Source organism: Ctenocephalides felis, unplaced genomic scaffold (genome assembly GCF_003426905.1).
Source record: "Ctenocephalides felis isolate EL2017-DRISC unplaced genomic scaffold, ASM342690v1 CF-g0.4_SCAFFOLD_03573, whole genome shotgun sequence".
Lineage (NCBI taxonomy): Eukaryota > Metazoa > Arthropoda > Insecta > Siphonaptera > Pulicidae > Ctenocephalides > Ctenocephalides felis.
This window is the reverse complement of record NW_020539727.1, coordinates 23,020,686-23,033,862: the sequence shown is the minus strand read 5'-3', so window position 1 is coordinate 23,033,862 and position 13,177 is coordinate 23,020,686. Positions and strand designations below refer to the sequence as shown.

The window sequence follows — 13,177 nt, the reverse complement described above, 5'->3', positions numbered from 1 at the left end:
TAACTAATATTAAAAAAAATATATTTTTTTATTATTGTTCATTCTTGTTACTAGATGTTAAATTATTTAGCAGTTGTAACAAATATAGTAATTTAAAAAAATACACATGACAAGTTGTAAATTTTCTGTAGCAAATAATATAAGATTTTTTGGCAAAAATTTATAAATATTAACGAGCGCATATTGATATTTTGCATCGAAAGCTAGAGTATCATTACGTTTATTAATACTGTTTTTATTTAGTATAATGAAAGCAGACTCTGCAAAGCGTCTTTGTGGAAACCCCGATTTGTGATAAAGAACTTTCGTACCAGAACTTATTATTCTCTTTTTTATTTTATTTATGCAACTATATGATAAAGTATATTCAGTTATAATTATATGCAATTGTAGAAATAACACTAATGGATAGCAAACTGATATCTTTCAAATCAAAATCCAAAATCCGCGATTGCAATTCAGCAAATCCTTCCTGCAGGATAATTACTATGCAACTAAATCCCCAGGTGCATTTAAATGATATGATATGAAATCCAGATCACCAATTAATTGCAGATTATACTAAATCATACTGATAATTTTCATTCATATTTAGGTTTCATAAAACCAAATATAGATAGAAAACTACTTTCCAAATAATTAAGCAATTAATTAATTTAAATGAAAGAAAACTTTCTAGAGAAATGTATAAAAATTGTAATTTTTCTATAGAAAATTCGGGACATTTTTTGGTTTTTGCCAAATTACTCAAACTTTATATTAAAACAATCTATTTTAATAAGATAGGATGAAACTAGATAAAATTTACAACATTTCCTAAGAAACACTTTTATACACTACGATATAAAAGTTTTAAATAATTTTTTGAATTCGATTTTTCATTCTTTAGCAATAATTAGAAAATTTAGGACATTTTTTTTGGTTTTTGTCAAATAACTCACAAATTTCATATGAAGACTCTTTTTGAGTTAGATAGGGTGAGGTGAAACTAGATAAAATTTACAAGATTTTCTAAGTAACACTTTTATACATTCTGATATAAAAATTTTGAATAAAATGACTTTGAATTCGATATTTCATTCTTAAGCAATAAATATAGAAAATTCGGGACATTTTTTTGGTTTTTGTAAAATAAAGATAACTAAAATATATCTTTTTCGATAATTAGAAATATCGTATTCAATTATATAGTTTGAATTTTTTTAAATACAATTTTGTTCTAAGTGTTATAAATTGTTATATACATATTTGTAGTTAATTTTATTACCTTTTTAATGATGTATAATAATGTCTATGTGTTTGAATAAATTGTTTTATAAATTTAGCAAAACGAAACTAGAAAAATGTAACTAGAAGACTAATTATGAGAGGTCTTCAACAAAAATCTCAATTTAAAGTTTTAGATAATTTTTTAAACATAATTTTGTTCTAAATGTTATAATTCATTATATACAGATTTATAGATAATTTTATTAGCTTTCTAATTACATATAATAATATACACATATTTGAAAAAAGTATTAATAAAATTAAACAAAATATAAAAAAAATTAAAAACAAAACTACTAGTTAATGTAAATAATAAGTAACTAGTTAATTATAAAAGTAACATTCAATTCTAAAGTTCAAACATTTTTTTTAAATATAATTTTGTTCAGAGGTTTTAATTTGTTATATAAAGTTTTGTAGATTTTATTAGCTTTTAAATGATGTATAATAATGTATAGGTGTTTGAACAAATTGTTTAAGAAATTTATCAAAATGTAACTAGAAGACTAATTATGAGAGGCCTTCGACAAAAGTCTCAATTTAAAGTTTTAGATAATTTTTTAAACATAATTTTGTTGTAAATGTTATAATTCATTATATACAGATTTATAGATAATTTTATTAGCTTTTTAATGATATATAATAATATACACATATTTGAAAAAAGTATTAATAAAATTAAACAAAATATAATAACAATTAAAAACAAAACTACTAGTTAATTTAAATAATAAGTAACTAGTTACTTATAAAAGTAACATTCAATTCTAAAGTTCAATTTTAAAGTTTTAATATAATTTTGTTCAAGAGTTTTAATTTGTTATATAAATTTTTGTAGATTTCATTAGCTTTTAAATGATGTATAATAATGTATGAAAGTTTAAACAATGAAATTTATTAAAATGTAGAAAATGTGTAATTGGAAGACATTAAACTTTAATTAATTTTTTTTCAATATATTTTGTTCCAATGGTTAAAAATTGTTATATACAGATTTGTAGTTAATTTTATTATCTTTTTAATGATGTATGATAATGCATATGTGTTAGAACACATATAAACATTAATATCGAAAAATGTCACCAAATAAAAAATCCATTCTTTATACATGACGTTCAAGGAAGGAGAAGTTATTTTATTTTTTATATACATATATTATTATATTGTTGTACGTTTTTTTGAATAATTTTGTCCCCAGAGTTAGAAATTGTTGTATACAAATTTATAGATGATTTTATCAGCTTTCTAATGATGTATAATAATAGGTTTTTGAACAAATTGTTTTAGAAATTTATCAAAACGTAGAAAAGTGCAACTGGAAGACTTGAGAGTTTACAAGTATGGAAATTTGAAATTTTGGGTGATTTTTTAAACATAATTTTGTTTTAAGAGATTTAATTTGTTATATACAGATTTGTAGATGATTTTATCAACTGTCTAATGATATACATATAATACTAATAATTTAATTAAATTTGCAAAAAAATATATATGTATAATCAAAAACATTGTAGCTGAAATAACGTGGACGTCTTATGAAAATTTTAATTTCAAAGTTTAATAATTTTTTCCAGACTATTTAGTTCTAAGAGTTTTAAATTTATATTTATATTTATTAAAAATCTACACTCCGATATAAATTTGAATAAAACGACTTTGAATTCGATATTTCATTCTTAAGCTATAAATATAGAAAATTCAGGACATTTTTTGGTTTTTGCCAAATAACCTAAAAATTTCATATGAAACCACTATTTTTGCGTTCGAAAGGGTGAAACTAGTTAAAATTTGCAACATTTCCTAAGGAATAGTTTTATACACTCCGATATAAATGTTTTGAATAAAACGACTTTAAATTCATTCTTTAGCATTCATTAGCTATTTGTACATCTTGTCATTGCCATTTACCATCGCACTACCCAGGCTATTTTCAAACCTACACTTTATTTTATATAAATAAATACATCTATGCCTTATAATAATAATATATTTTATTTAATTTCAAAACAAAAACAGAACATAATAAAATATTTATGCACAAAAACGTTCCTCCACCGTCGTTTTTGTATTGAAATGTCAGTACTCTGTTCTGGGAATTTCTCTATGGAGCTTTCGAGCTTTGTCAAACATTAATTAGAATGAAAGCTCTATATAGTAACTACTTCAAAGGTAAACACAAAGAATTGTATCGTTTGTTGTCCGAATCGAATAAACAGATAGATCATGATACACGTTTCGAATCGTAATTCGATTCGTCTCTAGGAATACGAAATTAAAAAGAATAAGAGTTCGTTATGTAAAATATTGTTTTGTATAAAACAACGCTCTCGTTATTTCAATGTTGATAAAAAATTGTATTCATGAAATGTATCGGAGTATATATAACTGTAGTACATTGTATCTAGTTTCATCCCATCTAACTGAAAAGGGGTAGTTCCATAAGAAATTTTTGAGTTATTTGACAAAAACCACAAAAATGTCCCGAAATTTCTATTTATTGCTAAAGAATGAAATATCATCAAATTCAAAATCGTTTTATTCAAAACTTTTATATCGGAGTGTATAAAAGTGTTTCCTAGGAAATGTTTTTCATAAGCAATAAATATAGAAAATTTGGAACATTTTTTTGGTTTTGTCAAATAATTCAAAAATTTCAAATGGAACCACCTCTTTTCAGTTAGATAGGGTGAAACTAGATACATTCTAAAACTTTTTCTAGAGAGCACTTTTATACACTCCGATATAAAAGTTTTGAATAAAACGACTTTAAATTCGATATTACATTCTTAGGCAATAAATATGGAAAATTCGGGACATTTTTTTGGCTTTTGTCAAATAACCCAATATTCTCCATCGTTTTTGATCGCCGTAATGAAGTGTTACTGTATATATAAATATAATGAAATCGATTATTTGAAATAAAAATATGTATTCGTTCAACAATATTTATAATTTGGTCAAAATCTTATGCACATCATCATCTAACTTATTGTCAAATGCATTTTAAAACTAAAATCTAATTGAAAGTGCATGTAAAAATGTAAATGTGCCACAACTCATATATATATATATATATATATATATATATATATATTAATTGTTTAATATGAACAAAACAGCACTCAGATTTGTTTAACACAACTTTATTTTATGATTACAGGCGTTTCGAGACCATGGTGTGTCTCATCTCTCAAGTACTTCAAATTTGTTTAGAATATTTCTGTAAGTGTTATACGAGTATGTTTCTTTAGTACTGTGTCAAGCATTGCAAGGAATAGTTGGTGTTTTTTGTGTATATCAAAAATTAAATGAAATTTAAATAAATTATTAAAGAATGTGTAGTATATAAGTAACTGTTTTTGAAATTACACTGAAGATGAGACACACCATAGTCTCGAAACGTCTGTAATCATAAAATAAAGTTGTGTTAAACAAATCTGAGTGCTGTTTTGTTCATATTAAACAATTAATATTCGTTCCACTCATATCATAAAATTCTATAATATATATATATATATATATATATATATATATATATATATACACATGTGTATATATATATATATATATACACACATATATTGATAAAATTCTCATTCCTTAGTATTTATAAATTGAAGTACATTGAAACTCTAGCAAAGTCTTAATAAATAGGCAAAAGAAAATAAAATATAAGTAATAAATAAAGAAAACTCGGTACATTTTTTTGGTTTTTGTCAAATACCTCAAAACTTTCATACAGGAACCATTCCTTTTCAGTTAGATAGGGTAAAACTAGATCAAATTTACAACATTTACTAGGGAACACTTTTATACTTGTTATTTTTTCATTACCGATTGTGTTATTTGATGCTTTCTAATGCAAATTAATGTTGCATTCTTAGTGAAAGAGTTAAAACAACAAATCGTCAATAACACAGTTCGATGGCAAATTGAAAGTATTATATAACGGACTTTTTGAATTTCTAAAATATCTCGAAGCGTTCTCGAGATATTGCATTTTTAAACTTTTCGATTTCGCTGGATCCATATTGATTTTTCACAACTTATAAAATTTGCAAAGTGTAAAAATGCAATTTTATAAAAACTATTGCAAATATTTTGGTGATTCAAAAAGTTGTTCTGATACCATTTTTAATTTGCCATCGAATAGTAATACCCTCGATTTTCACCAGTTCAGCAAGAATATTCATTATGCATAAATAAATATTCAGGATTTGAAGAAATAGTTAACAATGCAAGTTGACATGTATTTTTATAGTTAATTAATATATTTTTTAAGTCATTTTTCCATTACCGATTGTGTTATTTGATGCTTTCTATTTAAGTATGCAGATTAATGTTACATTTTTAGTGAAAGAGTTAAAACAACAAATCGTGATTAACACAGTTCGATGGCAAATTAAAAATGTTATATAACCGACTTTTTGAATTTCTAAAATATCTCAAAGCGTTCTCGAGATATTGCATTTTTAAACATTTCGATTTCGCTGGATCTATATTGATTCTTTACAACTTATAAAATTTGCAAAGTGTAAAAATGCAATTTTATAAAAACTATTGTAGATAATCTGGTGATTCAGAAAGTTGTTCTTACAGCATTTTTAATTTGCCATCGAATAGTACTACCCTCGATTTACAAATTTTACAAGTTCGCCAAGAACATATTATTATGTTTAAAACAACTTTGAAATCAAAATTTTGATAAATGCATTGGAAAATTCGGGACATTTTTCTACATTTGTTCAAATATATCTAAAATTCCGACATAAAAGTTTTGAATAAAACGACTTTAAATTAGATATTTCATTCTTTAACAGTAAATATAGAAAATTCGGGACATTTTTTTGGTTTTTGTCAAATATCTCAGAAATTTCGTATAGAACCACCCCTTTTTAGTTATATAGGGTGAAACTAGATAAAATTTGCAATATTGCCTAAGGAACACTACAGCAACAACATAAATATAAATTTTCTTATTATTTTTTTACCTGCATAACACAAAAGGCCTCGCCAAACAAATAAGGGTACTTGTACCAAAGGGCGTACATCTCATAAGGCAACCCCGCCATCAGAAGCAAAAGATCAGAGACCGCCAAACTGAACAAATAATAATTGGTGGCGGTGTGCATAGACTTATTCCTGGCTATCACAACACATGTACTGACATTTCCTATTGATCCAACCACCAAAATAGCCCCATAAATGATGGTCAGAGGTATGACAATGTAAAGGGCATCACGTTTCGGACCCCAGACTCCGTCTTCGTCAGAAATCGAAGGCTGTACGGTGGAGGAGTAGATGGACGCCACTGTTTGGTTGGTGGTTATTATGGTGTCGTTGGGGGTTAGGGATGAGGTGTTCCACATTTTATAAGGGGTAGGTCATGATATAGTGGTCAGTGGTTTGGGGTTGACTTGCTGCACATTTTCTGGGGTTTAGTTGGTCTATTTTTACATTTGGTTAGTGATGAGGTGCTCCACCAAAATTAGTTATCACTTGGTTAGTGATGTCTTGTTTTAGAAATTTTAGGGTTTTATGTCATCATTTGGTGTCACTAGGTTAAGGATGACTTGCTCCAAATTTTTCTGGAGTTTAGTTAGTCATTTATTTCACTTGGTTAGTGATGAGTTGCTCCACAAAATTAGTTATCACTAGGTTAGAGTTGCTCCATAAAATTTGTTATCACTTGGTTAGTGATGACTTGTTGCACAATTTTTAGGGATATATGTTATCATTTAGAGTCACTGGGTTAAAAATGACTTGCTCCACATTTTCTGGTATTTATTTAATAATTTGTGTCACTTGGTTAGTGATGATTTGCTCCACAAAGTTTGTTATCACTTGGTTAGAGATGACTTGTTGCACAATATTTAGGGTTTTAGGTTATGTTATTTATAATAACATACATTTATGTTATCATTTGGTGTCACTAGATTAAAGATGACTTGTCCCCCATTTTTTTGTGCCTGGGACATAATTTGTTTCACTTGGTTGGTGATAAGTTGCTCCACATGTCTTGAAATTTTGTTTCAAATTTTTTAGCACTTGGCTAAGAATAAGTTGCTCTACAGTTTTTAAGGTTTTACCTCATTATTTGGCTTCACTAGGTTATTGATGAAATATTCCACATTTGTATAATATATGATTTTTTATTTGTTTCATTTGGTTAGTGATGAGTTGCTCCACATGTTTTAGGTTTCAGTTCAATATTTGGTTAGTGATGATTTGCTTTACATTTTTTAGGATTTTAGATCATTGTTTGGTTTTAGTAGGTGAATGGTGACTTTTCCCCACATTTGTAAAGTGTATGATTTTATATTTGTTATCACTTGGTTAGTGATGAGTTGCTCCACGTGTTTTTTGGATTTAATTCAAAGTTTGTTAATACATTTGGTTAAGGATGAGTTTTTCTGTATTTCATATGGTTTTAAGTCATTGTATAGTTTGACTGGGTTATAAGTAAGTTGCTCCACATTTGTAAAATTTATAATTTTTTATTTGTTATCACTTGGTTAGTGATGAGTTGCTCCACATGTTTTTGGATTTTATTCCAATTTTGGTCAGAGATAAGTTGCTTCACATTTTTTAGGGTTTGGGGTCATCAATTGGTTTCACTAGGTTAATTTTCATTTATTTCACTTGGCTTCACGTGTTTTTGGATTTCACATAAAACTTATTTAGTGATAAGTTGCACCACATGTCTGAGGATTTATAATTTTTTAGGTTTTAGGTCATTATTTGGAATCACTTTGTTTAGAGATGAGTTTCTTCACATTTTTTAGGGTTTTTGGTCAATATTTGGTATCACTTGGTTTAGACATAAGTTGCACCACATTTTTTAGGGATTAGTTCCCTAAATTACTTTAGGGATTTATTATTACTTTTTCCATATTTGATGGTATTTGCTTCCTATGATAAGATCTATGATATCTAAGGTAAATCAAAAATCTGTTATTTTGTATAAAAAAAATTATAAAATCTACGATTGTTAAGTTGAGTTAAATTAGTTTAAATTTCAGTTTTGAGTATTTAAAAATGTAATAATAAACCGGCGACGTGAATAGTTAAAATAGTTTAAAAAAACCATTAAACTATTTAAAACTCTTAAAATGAACGGAGTTGTATAAACATGCTAAAACTGCGCAAAACATGCGGTTTAGTCATTATATATATATATATATATATATATATATATATATGTGTGTGTGTGTGTGATAGATAAATTATTAATACATTCTATCGAAACCAAAATCATTACCATGTATTTCATTTACTATAGATTTTAAGCCAAGGATTATAAAACAATAGCGTGACAACCTCTATGAATTTTATAATCTGCGAATGCAAGGATTAATTTCGAACATTATTTTCCAAAAATGAAATACATACAAATGAATCCGCACACAAAATTATATCTGAACAAAAAGTGTTGTATGTAACACTTTTTTGTCACAAATTTTGAAAGTATTAAACCCAGAAAACGCTAAAATGGTGAAAACCAGAAAATGGAAAAAAGCCCAAAATTTCAAAAGGAACAAAATTTCTGAAAGCCTAATTTCCAGGTAACGGAAAAATTCACAAAACGCAAATATGCTTAAAAGTTAAAAATCTAGAAAATACTAATCAAGAAAGTTAAAAATCCAATAAATCACAAATCAAGATAGTTAAAAACCCAGATAATCACAAATCATGAAAATAAAAAATCCAGAAAATCACACATTAAGAAAGTTAAAAATGCAGAAAATCACAAATCAAGAAAGTTAAAAATTAATCAAGAAGTTCAAAATCCAGAAAATCACAAATCAAGAAAGTTAAAAAATCCAGAAATCCTAAAAATTGTAAGGTTATATGTAGTGCATATAATTCATACACAAATCGATTTTAATACTAAGGGTCGTCTATAATACTTTTTCGTCTGATAAAAATATGATATATTATGGCCCATTAAATATTTAAGATGCAAAAAGCCGCAAAATGTATGTTGGATATAAAAAGTCGTGTAGATATTATTTGAATTCTCTGTAGAGAGTTAGTGTTAAAGATTATTATTTATATAAAATAATAATAATTATTTGCTAAATTTAAATCTCTAAATACATGAATAGTGTTACCAATTTTTACTGATTTTTTTTTTCAAAAAAATATTACTAAATTTAAACTTCTAAATACTGAATATTATTATCAATTTTAACTGATTTTTTTTTTCAAAGAAATATTACTAAATTTAAATCACTAAATACATGAATAACGTTACCAATGTTTACTGATTTTTTGTCAGAGATCTATGAAGACGTATGGTGTAATATAACTTTATTTCTTATTTTAAAAAAATCTGTGGAAAATATTTATAATCAAATTTCTATGTTTAATATCTAGCAATCTTAACATAACTTTCTTCCAAAAAAACGTGAATAAAACAATAATGCACTGAACTTTCCAAAAACAAATTAAAAAAATTAAAATTTTGTCTATAACAATTAAAAACGTACTAAATATATATAACCGGTATGCTTTTTTGCACTTTTACCTAAAACAAGGCCTAGAACCAGGTTGAGTGCATATTTAGCCTACCGGTTTTAAATGGGACTTACGCTAAAATCAAAAGTATATAGGAAACAATATAAAATTAAATCGTATAGAACATTATCATGATACTATCTGTCAATTAAATTAAAATAAATTGAAATAAATTAAAATAAATTAAATTAAATTTTAAAAATTAAATAAATAAATTATGCTTTACGTAATTTTTATTTTAATTTTTTTTGCTCTATTTTTTCGACCAGCTTTCTAACTATATATAAAATATTCTCGTTCCTTATTGAAAACGAATATATTGTCGGTAATAAAACTCATCTTTCTTGGACATTTGCATATTTTTTTATGTAAAAGAAATACGTACGACGAATATTTTTATGAACACGTTTTTATGCAAAAATCTTTGCCGAAACGAAGATGTAAAATTTTTGGAGGGTGTAATAATGTCATCTTGTGGTAATATATATTATATATGTATTAGGGTGGTCCTTAATGTGGACATTTTCGAATTTCCTTGCTCCTAAGGGCTCAAATGATTCCAAATTGATAAAAAAAACAATTCTCTGAAAGTTTTAGCTCTTAATATTGTCTTTTAGATAGAGCGCAATTCAATCAAAGTTTTGTATGGGAATAGCATGAAAAATTTTTCAAAAATTTTGCAAAGCGTCGAATTTTCAATGAAAAATGACACGTCTTTTCATTTTTAATTCATTTGTCGCTAAGTTACACCAAAAAAACATTTTTTTAAATTTTAAAAAAATTTCCATGCTATTTCCATACGAAGTTTGATTGAATTGCGCTCTATCTAAACGATAATATTAAGAGCTAAAACTTTCAGAGAATTGTTTTTTATCCATTTGGAACCATTTGAACTCTTGGGAGCGAGGAAATTCGAAAATGTCCATTTTAAGGACCACCCTAATATATATACATATATACATATGTGCTTTTTTAACTAAAAGATCAAAAAACGAATTCATTGACAAGAAAAAAATACATCTGTCTAAATATATCTTTTTTTCTTGTTTTTCAAAGAGAAATTGTCGAATTGAGAACCTACGCAAAAAATGTTTTAAGGAAAAAGGATTTTATTCTTTTACTTAAGGTAATATATATATATATATATATATATATATTTATATATGTGTGAATTGGATTCTTGACATTTCCGAACCTTTTTTATTCAAGCCCTATATAATTTGGGTGAAAATAATAGAATAATGTAGTGGAAAATTTTGTAAGGAAAAACTTACTAAACTTGAAGACCGAGAAACAAAATTATAACTAAATAATATTCAGTATTAAAAATAATAAAAACAAATAATTATATCAAATTTTTATTAAATTAGTTGATCATAAATATTTAAATCGATTTCCATCTAAATTTTCCTCAACTTTTTCCACAAGCCTCCTACTAATAATTTACTTAGATCTATTTTAACTATCCACGTGTAGAGTTTCATACCAAGTGCAAAATAATGCATTTCAAATTATATTAAATTAAACTTTAATATTATTAAACTCCTACAAATCTTCTAGAGTTTCATCTAATTTTAGATAAGAAATTTTCTTAACGTAGGTGGAGAGATATTTGATTTGTGGGAAATTTCTACAAGAAAATCTATTTTAAATGGTAGAGAAGATAATTATTAGTATTTTGTAATTGTAATATAAATTAACTTATAACTAGTGGTGTATGGCATCGTGCCTTAAGGCAAATTGCTGGAACTTCCCGTACCGTAATGAAATATTCGAGAAATTTTAAACGTTTTCAAATATATTATTACAAATAGTGTAACTTTCATTATTTTTGCTATCTTATTGTTATATCTGAGCAAATCAAATGTAAATCATAAATCAATTTATCTCCAGAACATTAACAATCGTCACTTCATTTCGAATTCAATTTTAAAATAAAATAGTTGCCTAATTTACACAAAATTCAAAAAAGTGCTCCCGTATAGTCACAGTCTGAACGCACTTGGGTAAATATTTGTACCAGAGTGGCGCTTAGACTGTGCTTAGCCTGGGTAATTTTTTGAATTTTTAATCCAAAATTACAAAAATATTTTATGGAAAATAAAAAAAGATGTAATACTTTTTTATCATCAAGAGCAAAAAATTAATGAAAATAGACCTTAGAATAAGTATAAAAATGTTTTGTTTGTAATAAAAAAATATTAATTTAATTTGTGAATCCGGTGGAGAGTTGAGTAAAAAAATGAGAAAAATCTAATTTAAGTGTTAAATATATTTGTAGGAAGTAAAATAATAATTATTAATATATAAATAATATAAAGCAAATGTTTAAACTTTGGGATAAAATAAACAATATATTAATAATATATAAGTCACCTATATAAAACGATATGATCATTATCATATATGTATTTAGAATTCAAAGGCTTGTAGCTCCAATACGAAGCAAAATACGTAAAAATAGTCATTAACAAAAAATTTAGTAAATTGTATCTTCTTTCACCCTATGTAAACAATTTTGCAAAAATTGTGTTTTTCCCAAAGTTATATAACAACTTGCAGAAAAACTACCCCACAAAATCCATTTCCCAGACTACACTTTGAGCATTATTTGCCATTTAATAGTTGAAAAAAAATTATAATTAGTCGAGTTTGAGATCAAAGTGTAAATTTTGATGAATGAATATGTTATTAATATATAAATAATATAAAAATAATATTCAAACTTTGGGATAAGATGAACAAAGTATTATTGATGTATCAGTTACCTAATTTTTTTAGTATCACAATTTATTACAATAGACGTATTCAGATTTCAAGGGCTCGTAGCTCCTATACGCAGCAAAATACATAAAAATACTCATTTACAAAAAATTTAGCAAATTTTATCTTCTTTAACATGTAAACACTTTTGCAAAAATTCCTATTTTCCCAAAGTTATATAACAAATTGCAGAAAAACTACACCAAACTTCTTTCTCCCACAAAATGTAGAATTCAAAGGCTCGTAGCTCCATTATGAAGCAAAATACGTTAAAATAGTTATTAACAATAAATTTAGAAAATTTCATCTACTTTCACCCCACTTTCACAAATTCCCAAAAACTCTTATTCCAAAAGTTATATAACAAATTATATCACAACTACCCCAAACACCTCTCTCCCACAAAATCCATTTCCCAGACTACAGTTTTCGCATGATTTGTCATTTAATAGTTCTAAAACAATTATAATTAGTCCAGTTTAAGATCAAAGTGTAAATTTTGATGAATGACATAATAATTCAACATCATTCAACATCCAAAACCGACAACTCATTCAACATCAAAGGCGACACGAAATTTTGGGACAGACTTTTGTAATTAAGGTAATAATAGAAGGGTATTAAG

At 25.9% G+C, this 13,177-nt stretch overlaps 1 protein-coding gene across 1 annotated transcript in view; it reads right to left on the bottom strand.

Annotated features, from left to right (window-relative positions):
• LOC113389797 (pyrokinin-1 receptor-like) overlaps positions 1 to 6,638 on the bottom strand; it is a 35,379-nt gene extending 28,741 nt beyond the window's left edge. The window contains exon 1 of the mRNA XM_026626805.1: positions 6,261 to 6,638. Coding sequence (XP_026482590.1) covers positions 6,261 to 6,638 — 378 coding nt within the window. The remainder of the gene's footprint in view (positions 1 to 6,260) is intronic.
• Positions 6,639 to 13,177: the final 6,539 nt, after the last annotated feature.